The sequence below is a fragment of the Uloborus diversus genome, chromosome 8 (genome assembly GCF_026930045.1).
Source record: "Uloborus diversus isolate 005 chromosome 8, Udiv.v.3.1, whole genome shotgun sequence".
In the NCBI taxonomy this organism is placed as follows: Eukaryota; Metazoa; Arthropoda; class Arachnida; order Araneae; family Uloboridae; genus Uloborus; species Uloborus diversus.
In genome coordinates, this window is record NC_072738.1 from 25,467,152 (window position 1) to 25,488,982 (window position 21,831).

At 33.6% G+C, this 21,831-nt stretch overlaps 1 protein-coding gene across 1 annotated transcript; it reads left to right on the forward strand.

The window, feature by feature from the left end:
• Positions 1-11: 11 nt before the first annotated feature.
• LOC129227463 (ubiquitin-fold modifier-conjugating enzyme 1) lies at positions 12-19,643 on the forward strand. Its single transcript, XM_054862030.1, has 5 exons — positions 12-321; positions 2,693-2,824; positions 6,962-7,038; positions 7,573-7,663; positions 19,484-19,643. The coding sequence occupies exons 1-5, from the start codon at positions 199-201 to the stop codon at positions 19,565-19,567; spliced, it is 507 nt and encodes a 168-aa protein (XP_054718005.1). The 5' UTR covers positions 12-198; the 3' UTR covers positions 19,568-19,643.
• The last annotated feature ends 2,188 nt before the right edge of the window (positions 19,644-21,831 follow it).

Below are 21,831 nucleotides of genomic sequence, written 5' to 3' on the forward strand. Positions count from 1 at the left end.
GAGTAGAAAAAATGTTGGCAGACGACAGACGACGAGTTTGATTAGTTATTTGTTTCTGTTTTCAATGCTTTAAAATCACAACTTTTTATTGACACATTATTATCCGTAGTCCAATCATTTACCTTATAGTTCATTAAGTTTGAAAGCAAGATTCAAACATTTCTTTATCTTAGTGACATACATAATCAAGCGTTCAATATGGTTGATGATGGTACAAGAAAAGCTCTTAGTAAAATACCACTGCTAAAGACGAAAGCTGGTCCTCGTGATAAAGAACTATGGCCTCAAAGGCTGAAAGAAGAATATCAAGCTTTAATTCAGGTTTTCTTTAAAATTAATATTTAAGATTTGTTTTAATTTTGGTTCCTGTCGTGTATATCGAATGATACGCAATAATTGATGCATCTAGCAGAGAAAGAATGTAAGCGAAAAAGAAAAAATGAATGAAATTTAGAGATAACCTGTGCAAATGATAGACAGCAACCTGTTTTGGGACAAGAGGTGTTATTGTATTTCTCACAGGTGCTGCACAGGTCCAGAATGATCTGATACTTAAAAGTTCTCTTTTGTCACTTTTAACCCGTAAGAGGGGAGTTGAAAAAGTAGGACGTAACAGGGGATGTGAGGTCTCAGAGACCGATCTATTTATATATATTTTTGAACAATCGTGTAATTAAGTAACATTTCTGTAATTTCCTTTAAATGTTCTGAGAAATTTTATTAGTACAAGGAAAAATTATTTTTGAATTTTGAATTGAAATACACATTTTCCGAGGAAATTTTGCAAGAGTCTTAAGATTTTTCGAGAAAAGCATAAGCTGCAGTAAATAACTAATTACTCGTAATAAAAATGAATCTATTATTGTTAATGATTTTATTTTAGTTCTTTAATTTATACAGAACATTTTAGTACCAGGAAATTGATTATCAAGTTACGGGAAAATTTTGACAGCCCTTTAGCTGTTAGTGTTTTGCATCGAATTTCGAGGGACAATTTAAGCTTTCATTGTCCCGAACATCATTGTATAACGTTTTCGAACATTTCAAACAAATCTCAACCTCATCTAGAATATTTTGCATCTCTTCCACATAACGGGATAAGATAAATGAACCTATATCCGCAATTCTAACATTTAGAACTATGTTTACTACTGCCGAAAATTGTAACACTGAAGGGGAGGTGTGGTCACAGACCACTTCTATAGAGTACAATTAAATTTAAACCAGATGCACTTGCCTAAAGATACTGATAAGCAAGGGGGGTATTCAAGGTCACAAAACAAAAAGCTATTGAGAAAAGCCATTCAATCAGACTGAAAACGAAATAGGGGTGATCAGGTGAACTTTTTGAGCGATCTGTGAGACCGCACCTCCCCTGTTATGGGTTACGTCAGCTCAGTTCTTGATTTTGCTTAAATTTTCAAGCATTCGAAACTAAAAAAAAAAAAAATTAATTTGAATTTTGTCATCTTGAATTCAAATTATGTTTTTCGCAATCACAGGTGTGTGTGTATATGTAGACGTGTGTGTTTGTGTGTGTGGGGGGGGGTATGTGTGTTTGTATGTAGGGGGTATGTGTGTTTGTGTGTAGAGGGTTGTGTGTTTGTGTGTAGGGGGTTGTGTGTTTGTGTGTAGTCTGGGGTATGTATATGTATGTAGGTATGTGTGTCTGTGTGAAGGCATGAGTGTGTGGGTAGTTGTGTGTGGGGGGGGGGGGGTATGTGTATGTGTGTAGGTGTATATATGTATATGTGTGTAGGTATATATATGTATATGTGTGTAGGTGCGTGTATGTATGCGTGTAAGTGTAGGATATTGACGAAACCTGGAGACAGTTTTCGCTAGAGGTGCAGCATCGTGAGGAGTCGGTCGACGGTGATGCTGCGGAGGGTGCTGGTGGGAAAATAAAATCATAGTAACACCAAAAATAGTCAAGTGAGAACAATAAGCAATCGTGATTGCTCAAAAAATTGTCTCGATTTTCACAAATCATATTTTAGAAATTTAACTCCTTATTCTGCTTGAGAGATTGTTAAAAACATGATAAACTGAGAAATTAATGAACGTTTTGTTCTGAAAGTTAAAATTTCTGAAATCTGCAGGGAGAACTACCCTTTCACTTTCAAAGGTAAAGAGGTATTGTTAAAAGTTTAAAATTAAGGATGAATTGAAAAATGATTGAGTTGATTGATTCAGGTGTTTAAAGGATGATTTAATAAAAGTGTGCTTTATATTTTTGTTATTTTGAAAAATTTAATTAAATTTCAAATTGGAAGGATGGAATGGAGCCTTTGGCCATTCAATGCATTGAGGCTTTGTCCAAGTTTTTAGAGAAGTTTGTTTAATAAATAATGACATTTAAATCCAATAATATACCCTACTTTACAGAAAAAAGCAGCTTTAGGGGCACCACAAATCCATCCCTCCCCCTGCACCTGGTTACTGAATAGGCCATCCAGGCCATGGCCTAGGGTTCCCAGTGGCTCAAACTAGTAAGTGTTAACTAAAAAGAGGCCACGAAAAAGTGTTTGGCCTTGGGCTCCCCGGTTAAAACCCCTTTCGCAATCTTTGACCCTTTTCTTTTTTGAAGGACCCAACTACCTTGGTTTAAATAGTTGGATATATATTTGTTTAATATTTTTTATTCTGTCAAAAATTCCGAGTCTTTACCTTTTGTTTTGTTATTTTATAGTATGTTCAAAACAACAAAGACAGCGACAATGACTGGTTCAGACTGGAGTCAAATAAAGATGGTACCCAATGGTTTGGAAAATGCTGGCATGTTCATGAACTAATGAAATATGAATTTGCTATTGAATTTGACGTAAGCATTTTACATTTGTATGTGTTTAAAAATAGTTGCATATGTATAGAAAATTTGATTTCAGGATTTCACTAGTTCTTTTTTTGAACAATACTAATTTTGAGTGACCTTAAATAGTGGCTTTTTTCTTATACAGTCGAGTCAGGTCCAGAGCTGCTTACCAGCATTGCAGGTATTGGACCCTATAAGGGACCCAACAGCCCAAGAAATTAAAAAACTAGCAATAAGACAAATATGTACTGCTGGCCTCTGTGCAAGGGACCTACAGATTTCGTTGCAGAGGGGCCCAAAATTTCTAGATCCGGACCTGAGTAGAGTGCTGAAACGTTGCCGAAATCAAAAATCGCACAAGAAATGAATTTTATTTATCTATTTTTTAACATAAGGTTAAAAAAAAAATAGCAGTTTTAGCGAAACAATGCTTGTGTTTCTGAACGAAACTTTATCAATACAGTGGAGGGTCAAAAATCCGCACAACTTATTAGAATTGGTTGTGTGGATTTTGCAGTTTCAAAACTAACAGTAAACTGTGTCTTAAAGTTAAAAAAAAACAATAAAACTTTAAAATATGATTCGTGAATTTTTTTATAAGACAATAAAATATTTTTGAATCATTTTTAAACATATAATAAAACAAATTCTTTTAGCTGTTACTTTGAAAAAAATTTTAATCCAAAAGAAATATTTGTTCTTGGAATAACCACCACCATGAGGACACAAAATCCGACAAACGGCACCATTTTTAAAAAACTTGGTATTTATTTTCAATAGTTAAGGGATTTTTTTCATTCACATTTAGCTTTTACTTGCTGAATTCTTTGTCTTTTTGGCTTATTTTTTTATTTATTTATTTTGATGCCACATGGCACACACAATATTTATGATTTGCTATAATTCTGCAGCAATCTTTTAGCACCTGCTTTCAGTTTGGGATACTTCTTATCATATCTTCTTATCATATCTATCTATACTTCATATCTTCTCTGGGGCCAAATAATATTTATCCGAAAATTTTAGTCGAATGTGCAGAGGAATTAGCAGACGTAATCGCAAACATTTTCAATGCTTCTTATAATTCGGGGAGAGTGCCAGAGGACTGGAAGCTGGCTAACATTACACCGCTCTACAAGAAAGGGTCTAAAGGGAGTGCAGGAAATTACAGACCTGTGAGTCTAACTTCGGTGGTTTGCAAAATTTTTGAAACATTGATGAAAATTAAGATAGTAAATTTTCTAGAGACTAATAATCTATTGACTAGTTTTCAGTATGGTTTGAGGAAAGGTAAATCTTGTGCAACTAATTTATTACATTTTTATGACAAAGTTACCATGGCTTTGGACAATAAGAAGCCTGTAGATGTTGTTTTCATTGATTTTCAAAAAGCTTTCGATAAGGTACCGCATGTTGCTCTACTTAGCAAATTAGCTGATATAGGAATAGGAGGGAAAACTTTCATTTGGGTAAAAAACTGGCTGACCGGAAGGAAACAAAGAGTAGTTCTAAGGGGAAATTATTCTAATTGGAGTGAGGTCTTAAGCGGGGTTCCTCAAGGATCAGTGTTAGAGCCTGTTTTGTTCATTGTCTTTATGAGCAATACTCACAAAAATATTTCTGGGAACATGAATTGTTTTGCTGATGATGTCAAAGTTATGGGGACTGTAGAAAATGAAGAACAAGCAAATCAGCTGCAAGAGGATCTAGATCATATTAGGGAGTGGGTTGATAAATGGGGTATGGCTGTTAATGTTGGGAAATGTCAAGTGCTACATTTAGGGCATGGAAATAAGTGTACAAGCTATTATTTGCAAGGTTCAGTCATTAGTCAGGCAGATAAAGTTACTGATCTGGGGGTCTTAATAAGTCAGGATTTAAAGTTTAGCCAACAGTGCAGCATTGCTAGCAACTAAGCCAATAAGATGCTTGGATTTATCAATAGATCTATTTCAAATAAATCTAAAGAAGTTCTTCTGCCCTTATATAGAAATTTGGTAGGACCTCATTTGGAGTATGCTGTTCAGTTTTGGTCTCCTTATCTTAAGAAAGACATTAATGTGTTGGAAAGGGTTCAAAGGCGGGCTACAAGGCTAATAAGTGGACTTTCTAACTTAGATTATGATTCCAGGCTTAGAAGGCTAAAAATGTACAGTTTTGAGCAAAGAAGAGACCTAGGGGACATGATTCAGCTGTTTAAATTTATTAAAACGAAAGATGTTACGGGGCTAAAGTTTAGCACTGAAAACAGGACAAGGGGTCATTGTTTTAAGCTATTTAAATCTCAGGCTAACATGGATATTAGGAAAAATTATTATTTTAGCAGGGTAGTGGAACCTTGGAACAGCTTACCGGAAGAGGTAAGCAAAGGAGTAGACAGTTTTAAGAGGGCCATTGATCTTCACTGGGGATTGTAAATTGACTAGGACCAGTCTAGCTGGGCCCAGAGCCTGTTGCTGGTCGTCACTTTTGTATTTGTATTTCTTCAATAGTACACAAATGCAGGGTTGCCAACTGGTCCGCAAAAATGGCGAAACTCTGCGGCTCCACAAAAAAGTTATTTTGCTCTGCATTTCCGAACCAAAATGCTTATACTCAAAGATTGAAAAAGTGTTTGAAGCTGTTTTATAAATAATTATTTTTTGACTAGTGCTTAAAATGATTAATTAAGTTCTAAAAAATTTTAAAGGAGCGGTTTTTGTTATTTTTATTGTTTTTTATATAAAATACTGAACTGCTCCGCAAATTTTCAAATTGTTCCTCAAAATCACCACACATGCTCCTCAAATTGTTCCTCCAAGGTTGGCAACCCTGCAAGTGTAGTATATTGAACAAAAATACAAACTTATTTTTAAGATTACATATGACTGTATTTGATTGCTTTGCTCTGCATGTGTATGATGCATAACATTTAGACAGAATGTATTGTTTGCTTATATGTGTTAAAAACAATTGTTAGGGCCCAGATCTACTAATTTTGGGTCTCTCTGCAAAAAATCACCAAGGCCACTTACCGCCCAGCGGATTGGGCCATGGGAACCTCAGTGCTGTGCTCTGAGGGGTCTGCGAATACATAGATCTGAGCCTGGTTAAGGCAAGTAGTTGCTATTGGATTATAGACCGAAAGAAATAAGTATGGAAATTAAATTTGTATTTCGGAAAAAAAGTTAAAGAGAGTAAATGATCAGGGAGGATTTCGGGCATTGTGGATTTCAGGTCGGCGAATTTGTGGCACTCCACTGCACTTATAATTTTTTTTTTTTAAAAGTGAACTAGAGATTTAAAATTGATGACAACTGACAAAATGTGCTGAAAATTTCAGAAATAGTTTCTCAATTTTTATTTTATTGTTTCATTGTGTGTTTTTAATATTTAATGATTTTTGCCATGTATTAATGTAATATAGAAGAGAAAAATTGCTCATATGTGTTTTGTTTGCATTACTATTCTGGTTACATAGTTTAAAATAATGATTGTTATTTTACGGTCCCAAAATTTGCACAGCCTCTGATCCCAAGCTGTACAGGCTTTTGACCCTCTACTCTAAAAGGAAGAACCCAATTTCTGATAAGGCAGTAATTTACACTTGAAATCTGGGAAATAGGATTATGAACGAAGAATTTCTGAGGCAGACATTTTAGTTGGGGCAGGAGTGTCCACCAAGGGGGGAGGGTCATGGTGCAGACTTTGGCTTTGAAATTTTTACAGGGGGTGTTTTGAGGGGTATTTTTCTCATTTTGGGGGGAGGGCTCTTGCTTTTGGAAGGGGGTCTCTGCAATACTGAGGGGGTGCACCCTTGCCCTTAGGGGGGTACCCCTGTGTTGGGGTTCTCATTGTATGGGACAGGATTGGGAAAATTTTTATGCACCTTTTAAATATAAGAACAAAATTGGGAGTTTTTACATCTTCTCATTAGATGAACTTTTTCGCTTCAACCCTATGTGTTAGGTGTTTGGCATTAGTTTAGACACTGCAATCCAGTATAGTTTCTAATCTTTAGATAAGTTTTTTTTTACTCTCTCTCTCTCACTTTGAAGCATTTTTAAAAAAAATCTATACTAAAACATTATTTTATAAATGCCTTATTCATTTTCAAAATATAATATTACTTACTTTGTAGTTTATTTATTCATTTCTTTAATTCAGATTCCAGTTACTTATCCAACAACAGCTCCTGAAATTGCCATTCCGGAATTAGATGGTAAAACTGCAAAAATGTATCGGTAAGCTTTTAACTTCTTTTAAAACTTTCTTTTTGACCCTCAAAACTTTGTGATGTAATATTTTTCTATCAGGAGGATTTTATATTCATACCAAAAGTGAGTCCTTGCACAATGTAATAATGATTGTAGATATTATTTCTTACTGTAAAAATGAGCTCTAAAATATCCCCTTTCTTATCAAAAGTAATCAAATGTTAAATGTGCAAGTAATCAAGTTCACTCTCAAACAGTGCATCCCATGCAGGCCCATCATTTAGGCAATCAGGGGTGGAGGGTATCTCATGCCCCCTTCCCTTCCCTCCAATTTTAGAAACATAATGAAATTCTGCAATTTTGTGTATATTTTGTTGTTTTTTTCCTATAAAATGTATTGAGCACCCTTTGCCTCCCACCCCAGGAAATTTGAAATGACGGGCCAGATCCCAGGTGGACTAATTTTTTATTAAAATGATATTTATAATGTAATTTTCTTTTTTTTCTAATACTGTTTGTAATTAAAATGTTTGACCTCTCTTTGTTACATTTTTTTCATAGTGGTGGCAAAATATGTTTGACAGATCATTTCAAACCTCTTTGGGCACGGAACGTCCCAAAATTTGGTATTGCTCATGCAATGGCTCTTGGGGTAAGACATTCTCTTTCTCCTAATTTATGCAACTTAAATTATATATTTTTAATATTTAAAGGCTCCCAACACAAGCAACTTATAAAAAAACACTCGCAGCATGAATCTAACTATACTATTATGCTCTCAACGTCAACATGAACACTTGATCAGAGCAAGCAGCAGCATTATTATAGCATGCATCGTTTCTTCGTTGTATTAAATTAAAAGAATCGGTAACCAATTTTTCTACAAAAATTGTTTACTTAATTACTAATATATTCTTATAACAAAACAAGGACAGATCCACGAATCCTTCAAGGGAGGGGCGAAATTGTGTTTTTAGAACTTCAATTTTGGAAAAAATTACTAAGTTACCGAACTTTCTCCACCAACAGAATCATATATCGTTGAAAATTATATTTCTCGAACTGCAGTTGTGAAAAATTAGCAAAGGAACAAGATGGAAGAATTGAAAAGCATAACAATAGACGAGAGGTTGGATATTATTGGAGTTACCGAGAAATGGGCTACCGAAAGTGATGATGATTTATTATCTATTGCTGGGTACAATTTGTTTAGACAAGATAGAGTAGGTAAAAGAGGTGGTGGGGTTTTATTTTATGTCAGAGACACTTTAACTTGCAATGAATTGGTAATTAATGATAAACCTAATGAGATTGATATGATTTGGCTGGAGTTGATGAGCAATAAGGGCAATAAACTACGTTTAGGGAACATTTATAGGCCACCCAACTTAAGCCAGGGTCAAGATGAACAGTTGTTTAGTATTATTAGTGACATTTCAAGCAAGGGGTCAGTCATTATAATGGGAGATTTTAATTTTCCAGGAATTGATTGGAATAATTTTTACCATAGTAATAGCAGAGAAGAAGAATTTTTGAAAATAATTGGTGACTGTTTTTTAGATCAAATTGTAACTCAGGGTACTCGACAGGACGTAATTTTGGATCTAGTTTTCTGTGATATGGAAGGTTCTGTTCAGGGGTTATGTGTAGGGGAACACATTGGAGACAGTGACCACAACAGTATTAGGTTTGTAATTAAATTTGACACGCACAAAGTAGAGAATTTTAGGTTTGTGCCCAATTTCAGAAATACTGATTTTGTGGCACTTAGGCAGAGTTTGAAAGCAATTTTTTCTTCGGGATTGGACAATAGCGATGTGAATCTTCAGTGGGCAGAGTTTAAGGAAAATCTAGCGAATACGGTTAGGGATCATGTTCCTTTTAGGAGAAAGGGTGTCAACACTAAAATTTGGCCAATGTGGTTCTCCAGGGAAACTAAAGACGCTCTAAATTACAAGCAAGCTGCTTTTCATAGGTTTAGAGAAACAGGTCACAGTGCAGAAAGGCTCCAATATTGTAAGGCAAGGCGTAAATTTAAGTATTTGGTACGGATTCAGAAAAGAGAGTTGGAGCAAAGACTGGCAGATAACATAAACAGGAATCCCAAGAGGTTTTTTGCATACACTAATTCGGGGAAAGTTCGAAATAGTCATATTGGGCCACTGGTTGATGAGCACGGAATTTTAATTCAGGACGATAGTGATATTGCTAATGTTCTTAATAAGTTTTTTCGAGTGTTTTTAACGATAACTGTATCTCAACAGTTGACATCAACAAGACACAAGCTATAGTACAGCTTGTGGACTTTGTATTTTCCAGGGATGACGTTTTACTTCATTTGAAAAAAATTAAAGAGACTAAGGCTCCGGGACCTGATAATATTTATCCAAAAATTTTAGTTGAATGTGCGGAGGTATTAGCAGATGTAATCGTAAATATTTTCAATGCTTCTTATAACTCGGGGACAGTGCCAGAGGATTGGAAGCTAGCTAACATTACCCCGCTCTTCAAGAAAAGGTCTAAAGGGAGTGCGGAAAATTATAGACCTGTGAGTCTAACTTCGGTGGTTTGCAAGATTTTTGAAACATTGATAAAAATTAAGATAGTAAATTTTCTAGAGACTAATAATCTATTGACTCGTTTTCAGCAGGGACGTAACTAGAGGGGGGCAGACGGGGCTCGTACCCCCCGGCGCCAGATTTTGGGGGCGCTAAACTGACTAAATAAATGCTTAAATTTAATTTTTAAAAAATGGACAAGTTATTAAAAGCCATTCCCCCCCCCCCCCCCAAAAAAAAAAAAAAAAAAAAACGCGCTGGCAGAAAGTTTGCATGGTTTAATGTGGATAAAGAGTGGGAAGGATAGACAGATAGAGAGCGTAGGAGGGCGCAGTAATGGCATGAATGTGTTTTCTCAGAATGACCAGTACTTGTATCTTATCTAAGAATTTTCCTCTCGGAGGAGGAGTATGGGAGCTAAGCTGAGGGATGTACACACCAATACAAAACAGCGGAAATGCACAAATGTCCTTTTTCTGCAATTAAACATCATAAAGTTGTCAACAATCCTGTCAACTTTTACAATGACAAGAATTTGTCTTCCCCACCCCAAGGGCCTAAGGGAAAATCGTTACACTGTTCCCTTGGCCGTAGCCCATGGCTTAGGAATTGAAGCCACTAACTTTATCCAACAGAACCATTCTCTAAAGTGTATCTTCTCTAGCTCGTACCACGAACTTTTTTTCTGCTTTTTACTCCGTTCTCAGGATATTTTTTGTTCATCTTGTATATTTTTAAATCAATTTTAAGATATGTCGAAATAACTATCTGAAGCTGTATTCAGTAAGTGAGCGAAAGACCACGAAAAAGAGGCCCCCAACAATCTTCATCTTATTTATCATCGTGGTTAAATGCTAAAGACGTTAGGAGAGTAGGTAAGGCATTGTTTATATAATTTGAATGATGCAATACAAATTTGTTGAATTTTATAATTTTTCTCATTCTTGGAAAAATATCTTGCACTATAATGATGGAGATTCAATTTAAAGTTCGGGAGGCTGCCAATTTTTCTTTAGAAAATACTAGGACTTTGAGGATAAATTGAACTAAAATGATAAATTTTCGACTTAGTTTCAATATATTTTTTCTACCCACACAATATTTTAAATATGCTTAAATCATCAACGTCAGTCTATGTGTCAGAATTCTGCTATTTTTTACGGCTCTAAACTTGAATTTTTCTTTGGTACTTTTGATGCATATTTATAATTACAGTAGAACCTCGTTTATCTTGCCCCCGTTTATTCAGATCTCCGGCTTATCCAGATCAAATTTTTAAAGTTAAAAAATATATTCACTTAAATGATATAATTCTAAATTATGATAGCTGGAACGAAACTGTCAATGTACCAAATATTTGCTCTTTATTTTAATTAAGCGCACAACTCCTGCATAGGACGTGCAATAAATTATAGTCATCTAATAAACAACATGGCATATTTGGAGTGTCATTCCTACACCACAGAAGCTGAACTATAAATGATTGAGTGTTTGCGAGTAACAATTCTGTGTAATTTTGATACAGCGTTTTTTTTGCTGTCATAAAAGATGTCTGCTTATTTACGAATGTGTTTTACAAATTACACGGATTTTCGTTATTCGGATTGCCTTTGGTCCCCACTAGTTCGGAAAAATGAAGTTGTACTGTAAATGAAAATAAACTGAACGGAAACGCACTGAAAACATATAATATTTAACATTTTTAAGATATGTGCTTTTTTTTAAAGTTAACAGAAAGAGTTTTGATCTCTAGCACATTAGGTTTCTGTTTTTCTATTAACTGTTTCTCAGATGTATACTATATACTAGAGTTGGGGGACGTGTGTCCTTTATAAAAATTAGCTCTTGTAATAATTAATATTTAACTGTACAGATTACGAAAATTTAAAATGTGTTGCACATAAAATTATTAAAATAGAGTTTAAATAAGATGATCTGTCCTTTTGAACAAGGATAAAATACATCAATTAATTTCAAGTAAGAAACAAAAACAAACAACCTATTAAATTTTTTATCGGATTTAAAATTATTTCACTCATTATTCGCAATTCCAATAAACTATAGGGGGCGCTGCAGCCACTGTCTAATGGCGGATGAAAAAGGTAAAACAAACAAGTGCCGTTACTTATAACTTGCTTCGACGCTTTGTGAATGACAGTAATTTTTCATCGTGTAGGTGGAAAGCTTTCTTTTCTATTCTTCTGAAATAACATTGCTCCGTAAACTGTCTGAAGTCTGTAATTTACTCCAAAGAAAACACGTGAAATGGAATGTTTTACCTTTTTCGGTAGTATTGTTAATCACCGCAAGGTAGCATATTCGAGCTCTGGAGTTGCGAATTGCGATATGTTGCTCTTTTGTAGTTGAATATTGTTATTTTTCTTACGAATTTCTTCATAGTAGTAAATTAAAATACTGAAAAATAAATAATTGAAAATCTTTGTTTCATTGAAGTTATAATTTTTAATTTATTTTTTAAAGCAATATTGCAACAAGTTCTGAATTATTCTCTTGTGAAAATACAAAAATATTTTTCCTTGAATAACTTCATATGTAAAATAATAAATAAAATACTTAGGTAATGATTTTTATCCCCTACCGCTAAAAAGTATCGTTTAAAAAAAGGCAATACAGTGATAAAGCTATATAAAAACTTATAATTGCGTAAAAGTCGCATTTATAAGGCTTATGGCATTATAGGCAGCGGACTCCTTTATCACTGCCTAATTCAAATATGGCTTCCAGTGGTGAAACGGTTCAAAAATGATACCAAATGGAATGTTATTTATGCGTTGAAATTTGATAGTTAGAATTAAATTTAAGATTTATTTAAGATCTTAATTTTAGGTTTAAGTTCTTGTTTATTGTATACTAGTGGTACCCGCACAGCTTTGCCCGTAATAGAAAAATTAAAAGGTCTTTTGGTTCGCCTGTATATTTACAAATAATTTATGGTGAATTTTCTCGCCAATTGGCTTGTACCCATGTTACGGTTCCACGTTATGATAATTTCGTATCTCGCCAATTGGCTTGTGCTCATGTTACGGTTCCACGTTATGATAATTTCGTAATTTACTCGTCCATCTTATGATAATTTTGTTCTTAAAATTGGAATAGAAAAAGAACCACATCGAATTTGAAAAATCGCTTTGAGGTGCACACCCCCATGCTACAAACTAACTTTGCGCCAAATTTCATGAAAATTGGCCGAATGGTCTAGGTGCTATGCGCGTCACAGAGATCCTGACAGACAGAGAGACTTTCAGCTTTATTATTGTTAAAGATAAAGATAGTTTACCATGTGGCGCGTTTAGCCCAATATGATATTCTGTTGTGCATATACTGGAGCTTAAACACCCTCTTTTTAGTTTGTAGTTTGATTATTTGGTCTTTTGACTATACTTATTGAATCCTCCACGGCTGATGAGCTCATGATTCAACCTTTCAACTTTTTCTATTAATTGCTGCTTGTATTTTTCTTTTTCTCATCATTATTATTCTTAAAAATTGTTTGAAACTTGTTATATGGCTTGTGTATTTTATATATTTATTTGGTTTTTTTGTATGGGAAGGGGGGCGCCGAAACGAGGTCTTGCCCCTGTTCGAAAATTATCTAGTTACGTCCCTGGTTTTCAGTACGGTTTCAGGAAAGGTAAATCTTGTGCAACTAATTTATTACATTTCTATGACAAAGTTACCATGGCTTTGGACAATAAGAAGCCTGTAGATGTTGTTTACATTGATTTTCAAAAAGCTTTCGATAAGGTACCGCATGTTGCTCTACTTAGCAAATTAGCTGATATTGGAATAGGAGGGAAAACTTTCATTTGGGTAAAAAACTGGCTGACCGGAAGGAAACAAAGGGTAGTTGTAAGGGGAAATTATTCTAATTGGAGTGAGGTTTTAAGCGGGGTTCCTCAAGGATCAGTGTTAGGGCCTGTTTTGTTCATTGTTTTTATGAACGATATTCACAAAAATATTTCTGGGAACATGAATTGTTTTGCTGATGATGTCAAAGTTATGGGGACTGTAGAAAATGAAGAACAAGCAAAACAGCTGCAAGAGGATCTAGATCATATTACGGAGTGGGCTGATAAATGGGGTATGGCTGTTAATGTTGGGAAATGTCAAGTGCTACATTTAGGGCATGGAAATAAGTGTACAAGTTATTATTTGCAAGGTTCAGTCATTAGTCAGGCAGACAAAGTTACTGATCTTGGGGTCTTAATAAGTCAGGATTTAAAGTTTAGCCAACAATGCAGCATTGTTAGTTACAAGGCCAATAAGATGCTTGGGTTTATCAATAGATCTATTTCAAACAAATCTAAAGAAGTTCTTCTGCCCTTATATAGAAATTTGGTAGGACCTCATTTGGAGTATGCTGTTCAGTTTTGGTCTCCTTATCTTAAGAAAGACATTAATGTATTGGAAAGGGTTCAAAGGCGAGCTACAAGGCTAATAAATGGACTTTCTCATTTAGACTACGATTCCAGGCTTAGAAGGCTAAAAATGTATAGTCTTGAGCAAAGAAGAGACCGAGGGGACATGATTCAGCTGTTTAAATTTAATAAAACGAAAGATGTTACGGGGCTAAAGTTTAGCACTGAAAACAGGACAAGGGGTCATTGTTTTAAGCTATTTAAATCTCAGGCTAACATGGATGTTAGGAAAAATTATTATTTTAGCAGGGTAGTGGAACCTTGGAACAGTTTACCGGAAGAGGTGGTAATGAGCAAGGGAGTAGATAGTTTTAAGAGAGCCATTGATCTTCATTGGGGATTGTAAATTGACTAGGACCAGTCTAGCTGGGCCCAGAGCCTGTTGCTGGTCGTCACTTTTGTATTTGTATTTGTAATCCTTCCTCTAAAGTTACCAAAGGTGATTTAAAATCACTTTTAAAGACCTCAAGTTTGAAATATTCCAAAAAATTTCTGGTTGAGATTTCCTTTAATTTCTTTGCAGATTGCCTAAAAAATACTTTTGGAGTTTTAATGTCAAAAAATTGCCTGTAGAGCCCTTCAAGGGAGGGGCAATTGCTTTCTCTTGTATCCATCTATGTAACAAAATTAGAATTGCCTTTAATTTTCATTGGGTAAAACCACATCACAATACCTTTAGCACAGAAAGCAATGTAAGGGGAGGTGGGGCATGTTGGTCCGCTTTTTTACTTATCATTTTTTATCTCATCAAAAAATTTAATGATTAGTTCGATTGTCTACAAGAAATTTCACTAAACACTTCTCAACCCCCACAGATTTTTTTTTTTTTTTTTTTGGAAGTGTTGAATTGATAAGCTTTTTTATATTAATTTTTTAACGGAACCTCGTAAAGTGGATCAACGTGCCCTACGGAAGGGGCGTTAGACCGCCTGGTGGGGCAATTTGGACCGCATAACTCAAACAACATTTGTTATAATTTTAGTGATAAATACTATTAAACTTTGTAACTAACTTATTCTCTGTTGTGTGTAGAGTGAAAAATATTAAGTTTAAAGATCAATATAACATATTAAATTGATTTTTTAATAAATCATCTCAATTTAAAAACAACAATAAGCATTCACCATTAGTACACAATTATTTTTTAAAAATCAAAAGAAAAATCATAGAATATTGTTATAATTGTTGAGATTTAAGAGCAAAAAAAGTTTTTAAATTATGTGGGGTAGGTAGGTCCAACGTGCCCCACAAAGAGTTGACTAACCTGCCCTACCTTCTTGAACTGAAAAAATGTCATTTTTTTTTTCTTTTTGACAAAATGTGAAAAAATTGCCAGTTATATTGAACTAAAGGAGCTTACTTTAAGAAAGGAGTTAAGTTTTTTTTCCAGCAAATCTTGATGAAAACCATTAAAAAAAAAAGTTTCCGTTTTCTAAAAATTACTCAGGACTACTGAAATAACACTTTCTGGAATAAAATTTGTTCAATATAACTGTACCATGTGATTTCATTATAGGATTTGTAGGATCATAGGTGCTATTTGTTGATCATAAAATAAAATAAAAATATTAATAGTATCAAAATAATTGAGACCGGTCCTTTGTACCCCACCTCTCCCTATTCCATCTCCGATCTGATCAAACTGAAATAATTCAGGTTTGTTCGGCGTTAGAATACTCTAGCGTAGAAAATACATGACACTAAGATCTAGTGTTCGAGTTAATTAACCAAATATCAAAACTAAAAACAAAATTGAAAATATATCACCCAATTGAAGCTATTTTAGGAACCATTCTTAATTAAAAAATACAAATTCTGAACTCTTGAATTTGAAAATTAAATCTCCTATCGGAAATTTTGAAAATGAGCTCATGGTTTCAAAACAAAAAACAAATTAAAAAAAAAAAAACTGTGCGTTGTGATGCAATCAGGGGGAAACCCATGGGCAGGGGGCTCAAGACCCTTCCCCCCCCCCCTAGAAATAGGAATTTTCTTGCTTTTGTAAAAATATTTCTTCTCCTGCCATAAATGAATTAGTTATTAAAAAGTTTATAAGTTTCAAATTTAAATAACTCTAATCTGTACTGAAATCAATTTCCATGTGGAAAGTATCCTGCTAAACCATGGGAGAAATAGCTGAGACCTTCCCCCCTTACAATTTTGCATATGGGTGCCCATGGAGAAACCTATAAAATTGTCAACCCCAGTGTACTTGATAGTGATAGACACAAAAAAGAAAAAGGAATGATTAAAAATAGAATAAAAATCCCCATCAAAAAGTGAGAGAAGGGGAAGAAAAGGTTATATGGATACCTCAATTGTCAAATCGAATAACTCCGCTTTTTAAAAAAGATCCTCATTTCTGCTTTAATAGTGCTCTATCAATGCTTAGCATGTGAATTTATATTAAAGTTTTGGTTCAATACATTTTTGACCATGTAGAGAAAATGTAGCATGAGGGCCTATATACTCCTATGGACAACATCATCTTCTTCATCACTTTTCTCTATTTTTCGTTTTATGGAGTTTGTCGATTTGGCAAGTGAAGCATCTATATATAAACCCTAATTTGTTGTTTTTTTAAACTGAAATAAAAAATGATATTTTGAAACAATCTATTGAAAAACGTAAAAAAATTTCGGGGGGGGGGGGGCTAGCCCAGTATTCAGCCGCCCTTGCTCTGATACAACAAATCGCTATCACAGTGGATTGTGATTCAACCTCTATCAAAGTCAAAAATGCATTGATAAGCATTTGTCCTTCAAATACAAGAAATTGCAAATTGCTACAGCCTTTCCTCTAGTAAACAACGCTCAAATGCAGTTCATGTGTGAGAAACTGCTGCTTAATTTATTTACTCAAATGCCTTGTAGGCAGGCACGAATCGATTTCAGGGACTGAGTAAATTTTTTTCATTGTACAAAAAGTTTCATCGATATGGCCCAATACAATTTATCCACTTTAGGGCCATTTCCAGTCTCCTAAATTTTTGTACATGCTTTTTGCATCTGTTTCCAGAAATCTTTCAAAAAGAGTCTTTTTGAACACAGACCTGTTTAAACTGTCTTTTGTATTGTGGGGAGATAATATTTCCGGACTTATTGGCCGTGGTCTAATTGGAGTAGAAATTCCAGCCGTTTCGGCTTGCTTTGCTGCAGCCATCATCAGTGGTTTGAGTTTGGTGAGATGTGGTCGATGGCTCATGTCTTTTGTATTCATTTGGTGTAGAATTGATCAAAAATTTAAAACTTCTACAACTCAGTTTTCGCAACCAGAGGGGGTGGGGGACTACCTCAGAATCTGATTAGAATGTTTCTTAAAAACATTTCTTACATTTAAAGAGAATAATAGAACGGACCTTGGAAAAACAAAGTTATTTTAATAAGTTGAAAAAAAGAATGTTGCGAAAAAATCTAAATTTCTTTTGAAAATAACCTTGAAATAAAAATTTTCAATCATGGTAGTTTATTGATCAGTTAATTACATCCCCTCCATTTTTTTCTTTCTTTTTCTAGTCGATCTAAAAATAAGAAAGTTTTCATAAGTGGGAAGCCCCCTTTTCCCCGCTGAAACCTTTAAAGAGTCTCAAAGTTCATTTTCAGGGCTTGAAAAAATTCCAGGGAAGAACTACTTAACACGCATTCTAAAAACATCGAGAATTTATTAATATTATTTTTTTGGAGCTTCAAATTTGAAAATTTGCCGAATCCCTTGCCTTACCAAATACGGTCTACAGTGACTTTTTAAGACGTCAATTACGAAGAATTTCTAGACAAGAGCCCCGAATGCTCTCGTAGAAAATCTAAAAATGAAAAATTTACAATTTTGAAAAGTTTTAAGGGGGAGAGCATTTAATTTTTGTCACTGAATATCGCTTAAGAACTTCGTTATCTATTACTTCAATTTCGGAAAAAAAATTTGGTAAGAGCCCCAGAACCCCACTGCTTGTAACAGCATCCGAGTTAGTCTGTACCTGCGTTTTAGGAACTTCAACTTTGAAAGATTAGGCCGAGGGGTGATTGATTTAGATCTATTCTACAAAAAAAAAACCATCTGGGGCAGCCCCAAAAGTCCAATCTCTTACCTTACCGTCAACAAATATCGCCTATAATCGCGTTTTTAAAACTTCAATTTCTAAAAATTTCCGCAGAAAGCCCCTTAAACCTTTCCTCCCCATAACATCATCAGAGGCCGTCTAATATTGCTTTCTTTGGGCTATAATTTCAAAAATTTTCCGGATCCCCGCATTATCAGTTGACGAAAATTTTAGGATTAAAATATAAATGTAACAATGAAAGAAATGGTTTTTAAAATTATTTTCTGAAAATTATACTTGCAAAATTTGTAAAGCAAAAATTTTTTTATAATAAGTGTTAAGATGCAGAGGGTAAGTTGTAAAACTTAACTTTTGCAGTTATTTTTTAATGAGTAATTTCACGTGCCCCCCTCCCCCATAAACATAAACTGCTAAAGTTCCCCTCCCAAATCCGCACCTGCTTGTAGATGGTGCCACCACTGTCTATTTTATATGAACGCTTAGAAAATCTAATTATTTGCATATCACAGCATCTTCTTTCTGTCATGTAAATTTCAAATGTCTAGTCGTTTCTTGGTGTAGCAATATTTTAATGACCAGAAGTGTATTTATTTATCATTTCTATTTCTACCACTGCCAATATGTGATTAGTGCTGCCATCTAGTAAGTACATTGAGAGCATTCAAACTACTTTTATCATGTGAATCTTTTTGAAATCATTATTTTGTAGCATTTTTTCAAACTGCAGTTCTGTTTCAGTCACATCTGCTTAACAGTTAATTCAATGCAACATTATTGGGATGTAGTTTAACAAGATTCCACTGTACATAAAACATTTCATGAATTTCCCCGACTTTTTACACTTACAAATATATTTACAAAATTATTTTTTGAGACACTTCAAGTTCCAGGGAACCCAATGTCTACATTTTTAATATTTGTTTTTTAAATCAATACTTTTAATAAATTATATAATTTTTTTTAAAAAAAGGATGGGGGGGGAGAAGAATGATAGAAAAGAAAAAGAATTTTTATGACGCAGCTTAATGTCAGTATTATTATGACAAAATTCAGAAAATGTCCAAGTGCCTCTACTTTTTTGCATTTACATAAAGACTTTAATGTGTGTAAATGGCTGTTGAAATGTTTTAAAAGTTAATGTCAATTAGAGAAAAGTAGAACACTCAAGTAATCTTGATTTGTTGTGAAACCCTTAACAATGTTTGGGGGCACCCTTGAAGGTAAATGCAGCATCAATTGATCATGGAAATTAGAATTTATTTTTAAATGCAGTTCTGATTGTTTGTGTTATGTAATAGGCTTTTGTGAATGGGTGGCACACTAATATGGTGTTAAAATCGTTAATAAAGATTTATTTTCCAAGATGTGTTTGCATTTGATGTATTATTGATTCTTTTTTTTTTTTTTTCTTTATTTAGCTTGGTCCTTGGTTAGCTGTGGAGATTCCAGATCTTATACAGAAAGGCATTGTTGTCCACAAAGAAAGTTCAAGTGCTACATGATATATTAACATTGCTATTATTTATATGTAATTCATTTCTATTATATTGGTAATAAATTTTAAGAATGATATTTTGAAAACAATGTTATCATGTTGTACTTTTCTTTTTCTCTTTTTCCTGTTGTGAATTTTTTGAGCAAAACTAATATTGATAAGACAAATTCTTATAGAAAACATTTGTTTTAAATGGAGCAGTGTGAGAAAAAACGCAATGCATACCAATATAAGTAAATGACCAAACCAACAGCAGTAATAACTAAGATACAAATCGGTGCTGAAGCCTGCTTATGTATATTTCAAAATTACAAGGTGTTTCTTTACTGTAGGATAATGTTGCTGTATTAAGTTTCTTGAATATATATGTTGGTTTTGTTGAAGATGACTGTTGGCATTGAGGATATGGGAATCCTAAAGCTCAATGCCAATGCAGGGAAAGGTCAAAACCTCCCTCAGCGCCCTCGGTTTCAGGCCCCGCTCGATATATCCGACATTTTGATATGTATCGGATATTTTGATATATATCCCATATTTTCAATTAGCACTAACTAAAGTCTTCAGAATAGCAAATGCATTTTCTAATCACTCTTTTTTTTCCTTATATTATAATTGCAATATGTAGACTTAAAAATTAATAATAATAATAATAAATAATTTAAAATTTCTTTCATTATTAATACAGTGAAACCTGTGTAAGTTGACCACTTGCGGTGCAGTACTTTGGTGGTCAACTTAGACAGGTGGTCAACTTATAAAGGGGGTAATGATGATTTTTTTTTTTTTGTCATTTCTTGCACCATGTATTCATTTTTTGGCTAATCGACACTTATTCTTTCTGTTCAACTCACTTTCATTGTTTAGCATTGCTTTGATTTGATACAATAATTTAAACAATAATTTAAAATGTTATTCAAATATTTTTTGGGATTTTTTTCCCAGAATGACATATAATGTGTCATGCAAATTTAAAATTTCAGTAAACTGATCAAAAAAAGTCTTATTGTTTATGAAAAGTTACTCATTTGACATTAATAGTTCCTAAAAATTCATAGCTAATCAAAAATTACAAATATTTCGCTTTATTTTCTTCTCATATACATTTAAAACCCCATGATGATCTACTCAAACTCAAGAGGAGGTTTAGTTATGCTGCTGTTTCATTTAGTTGGTAAAATGCTGGTCTGGTACCAAAAATATTCTTGGGAAGCTATAAAAAAATAATAATAAAAAAAATAATTTGCTAAATAAAATTTTAAAAATAAACCAAGTGGTCAACTTACAAAGGGTTTTTTACAATACTCGAAACCAAATTTGGTGTTTATTAGTGGTCAAGATAGACAGGTGGTCAAGATAGAGAGGTGGTCAAGTTACAGAGGTTTTCCTTCATTATATAAGATAGGACTAATTCCGTTCCTGACAAAAGCGGTCAACATAGACAGGTGGTCAACTTACAAAGGTGGTCAACTTTACAGGTTTTACTGTATCTAATATTTCATTTTACATTATCAGTTTTAATGGAGTTAACTTAGCATTAGCTGTTTTACTCATTTTTCTTCTGTTAGCTACTTGTGCAGTTAGATGATTTATGAGAAATAAATAACATGCATTAGTCTGTGCACAGTCATAAGACATTTACATTTTTTCTGAGCAATGTTTAAAATTTAACTAGGCATTTTTAATATGAATTGAAATTGTTACATTACTAATAATTTTATGAATATAAAATACAAGTAAAAAACGGTATATTGTATTACTTTGTTATATTATTGATGTATTAATACATCATAAAAATCTAGTACATAACTTTCTGTTTATTTTTAATAATAAATGAATAATATTACTATGATTAATATACTTTTTATACTGAAAATATCGTAATTGAAAAAATAAAAATCAAAATATCATGATATTTTCAAAATAAATATCTGATATATATCATGATCAGGGCCGGCTCTAGTAGTACTGCTGCCCTAGGCGATAGTGACAACTGCCGCTCCCCACCTCATTGAGTAATGTTAATAATAATTATTATAATATTAATGTAAAATTAAAATGTAGCATTAAAATAGAAATAATAGTAAAGTGTTTAAAATTAAAATGAGTTTCTAGTTAAATTCCAAACTGGGTTTTGCATATCCAAGCACTGGTGCACCCTTTAAATTATCTTTTTTAACATCAAAGTAGTGAATCTCTCTTATGGCGATGAAACAGATATTCATACTTTTTAAAAAAAGTTTCAAGTTTGAAATTTGTCGCCCCTAAAATCTG

Excerpts from the sequence above, each read along its gene's own strand:
- LOC129227463 (XM_054862030.1), top strand. The coding sequence starts at position 199 with ATGGTTGATGATGGTACAAGAAAAGCTCTTAGTAAAATACCACTGCTA. Across the intron at positions 322-2,692 it reads AATATCAAGCTTTAATTCAG|TATGTTCAAAACAACAAAGA; the intron begins GTTTTCTTTAAA and ends GTTATTTTATAG. Across the intron at positions 7,039-7,572 it reads AAAACTGCAAAAATGTATCG|TGGTGGCAAAATATGTTTGA; the intron begins GTAAGCTTTTAA and ends TTTTTTTCATAG.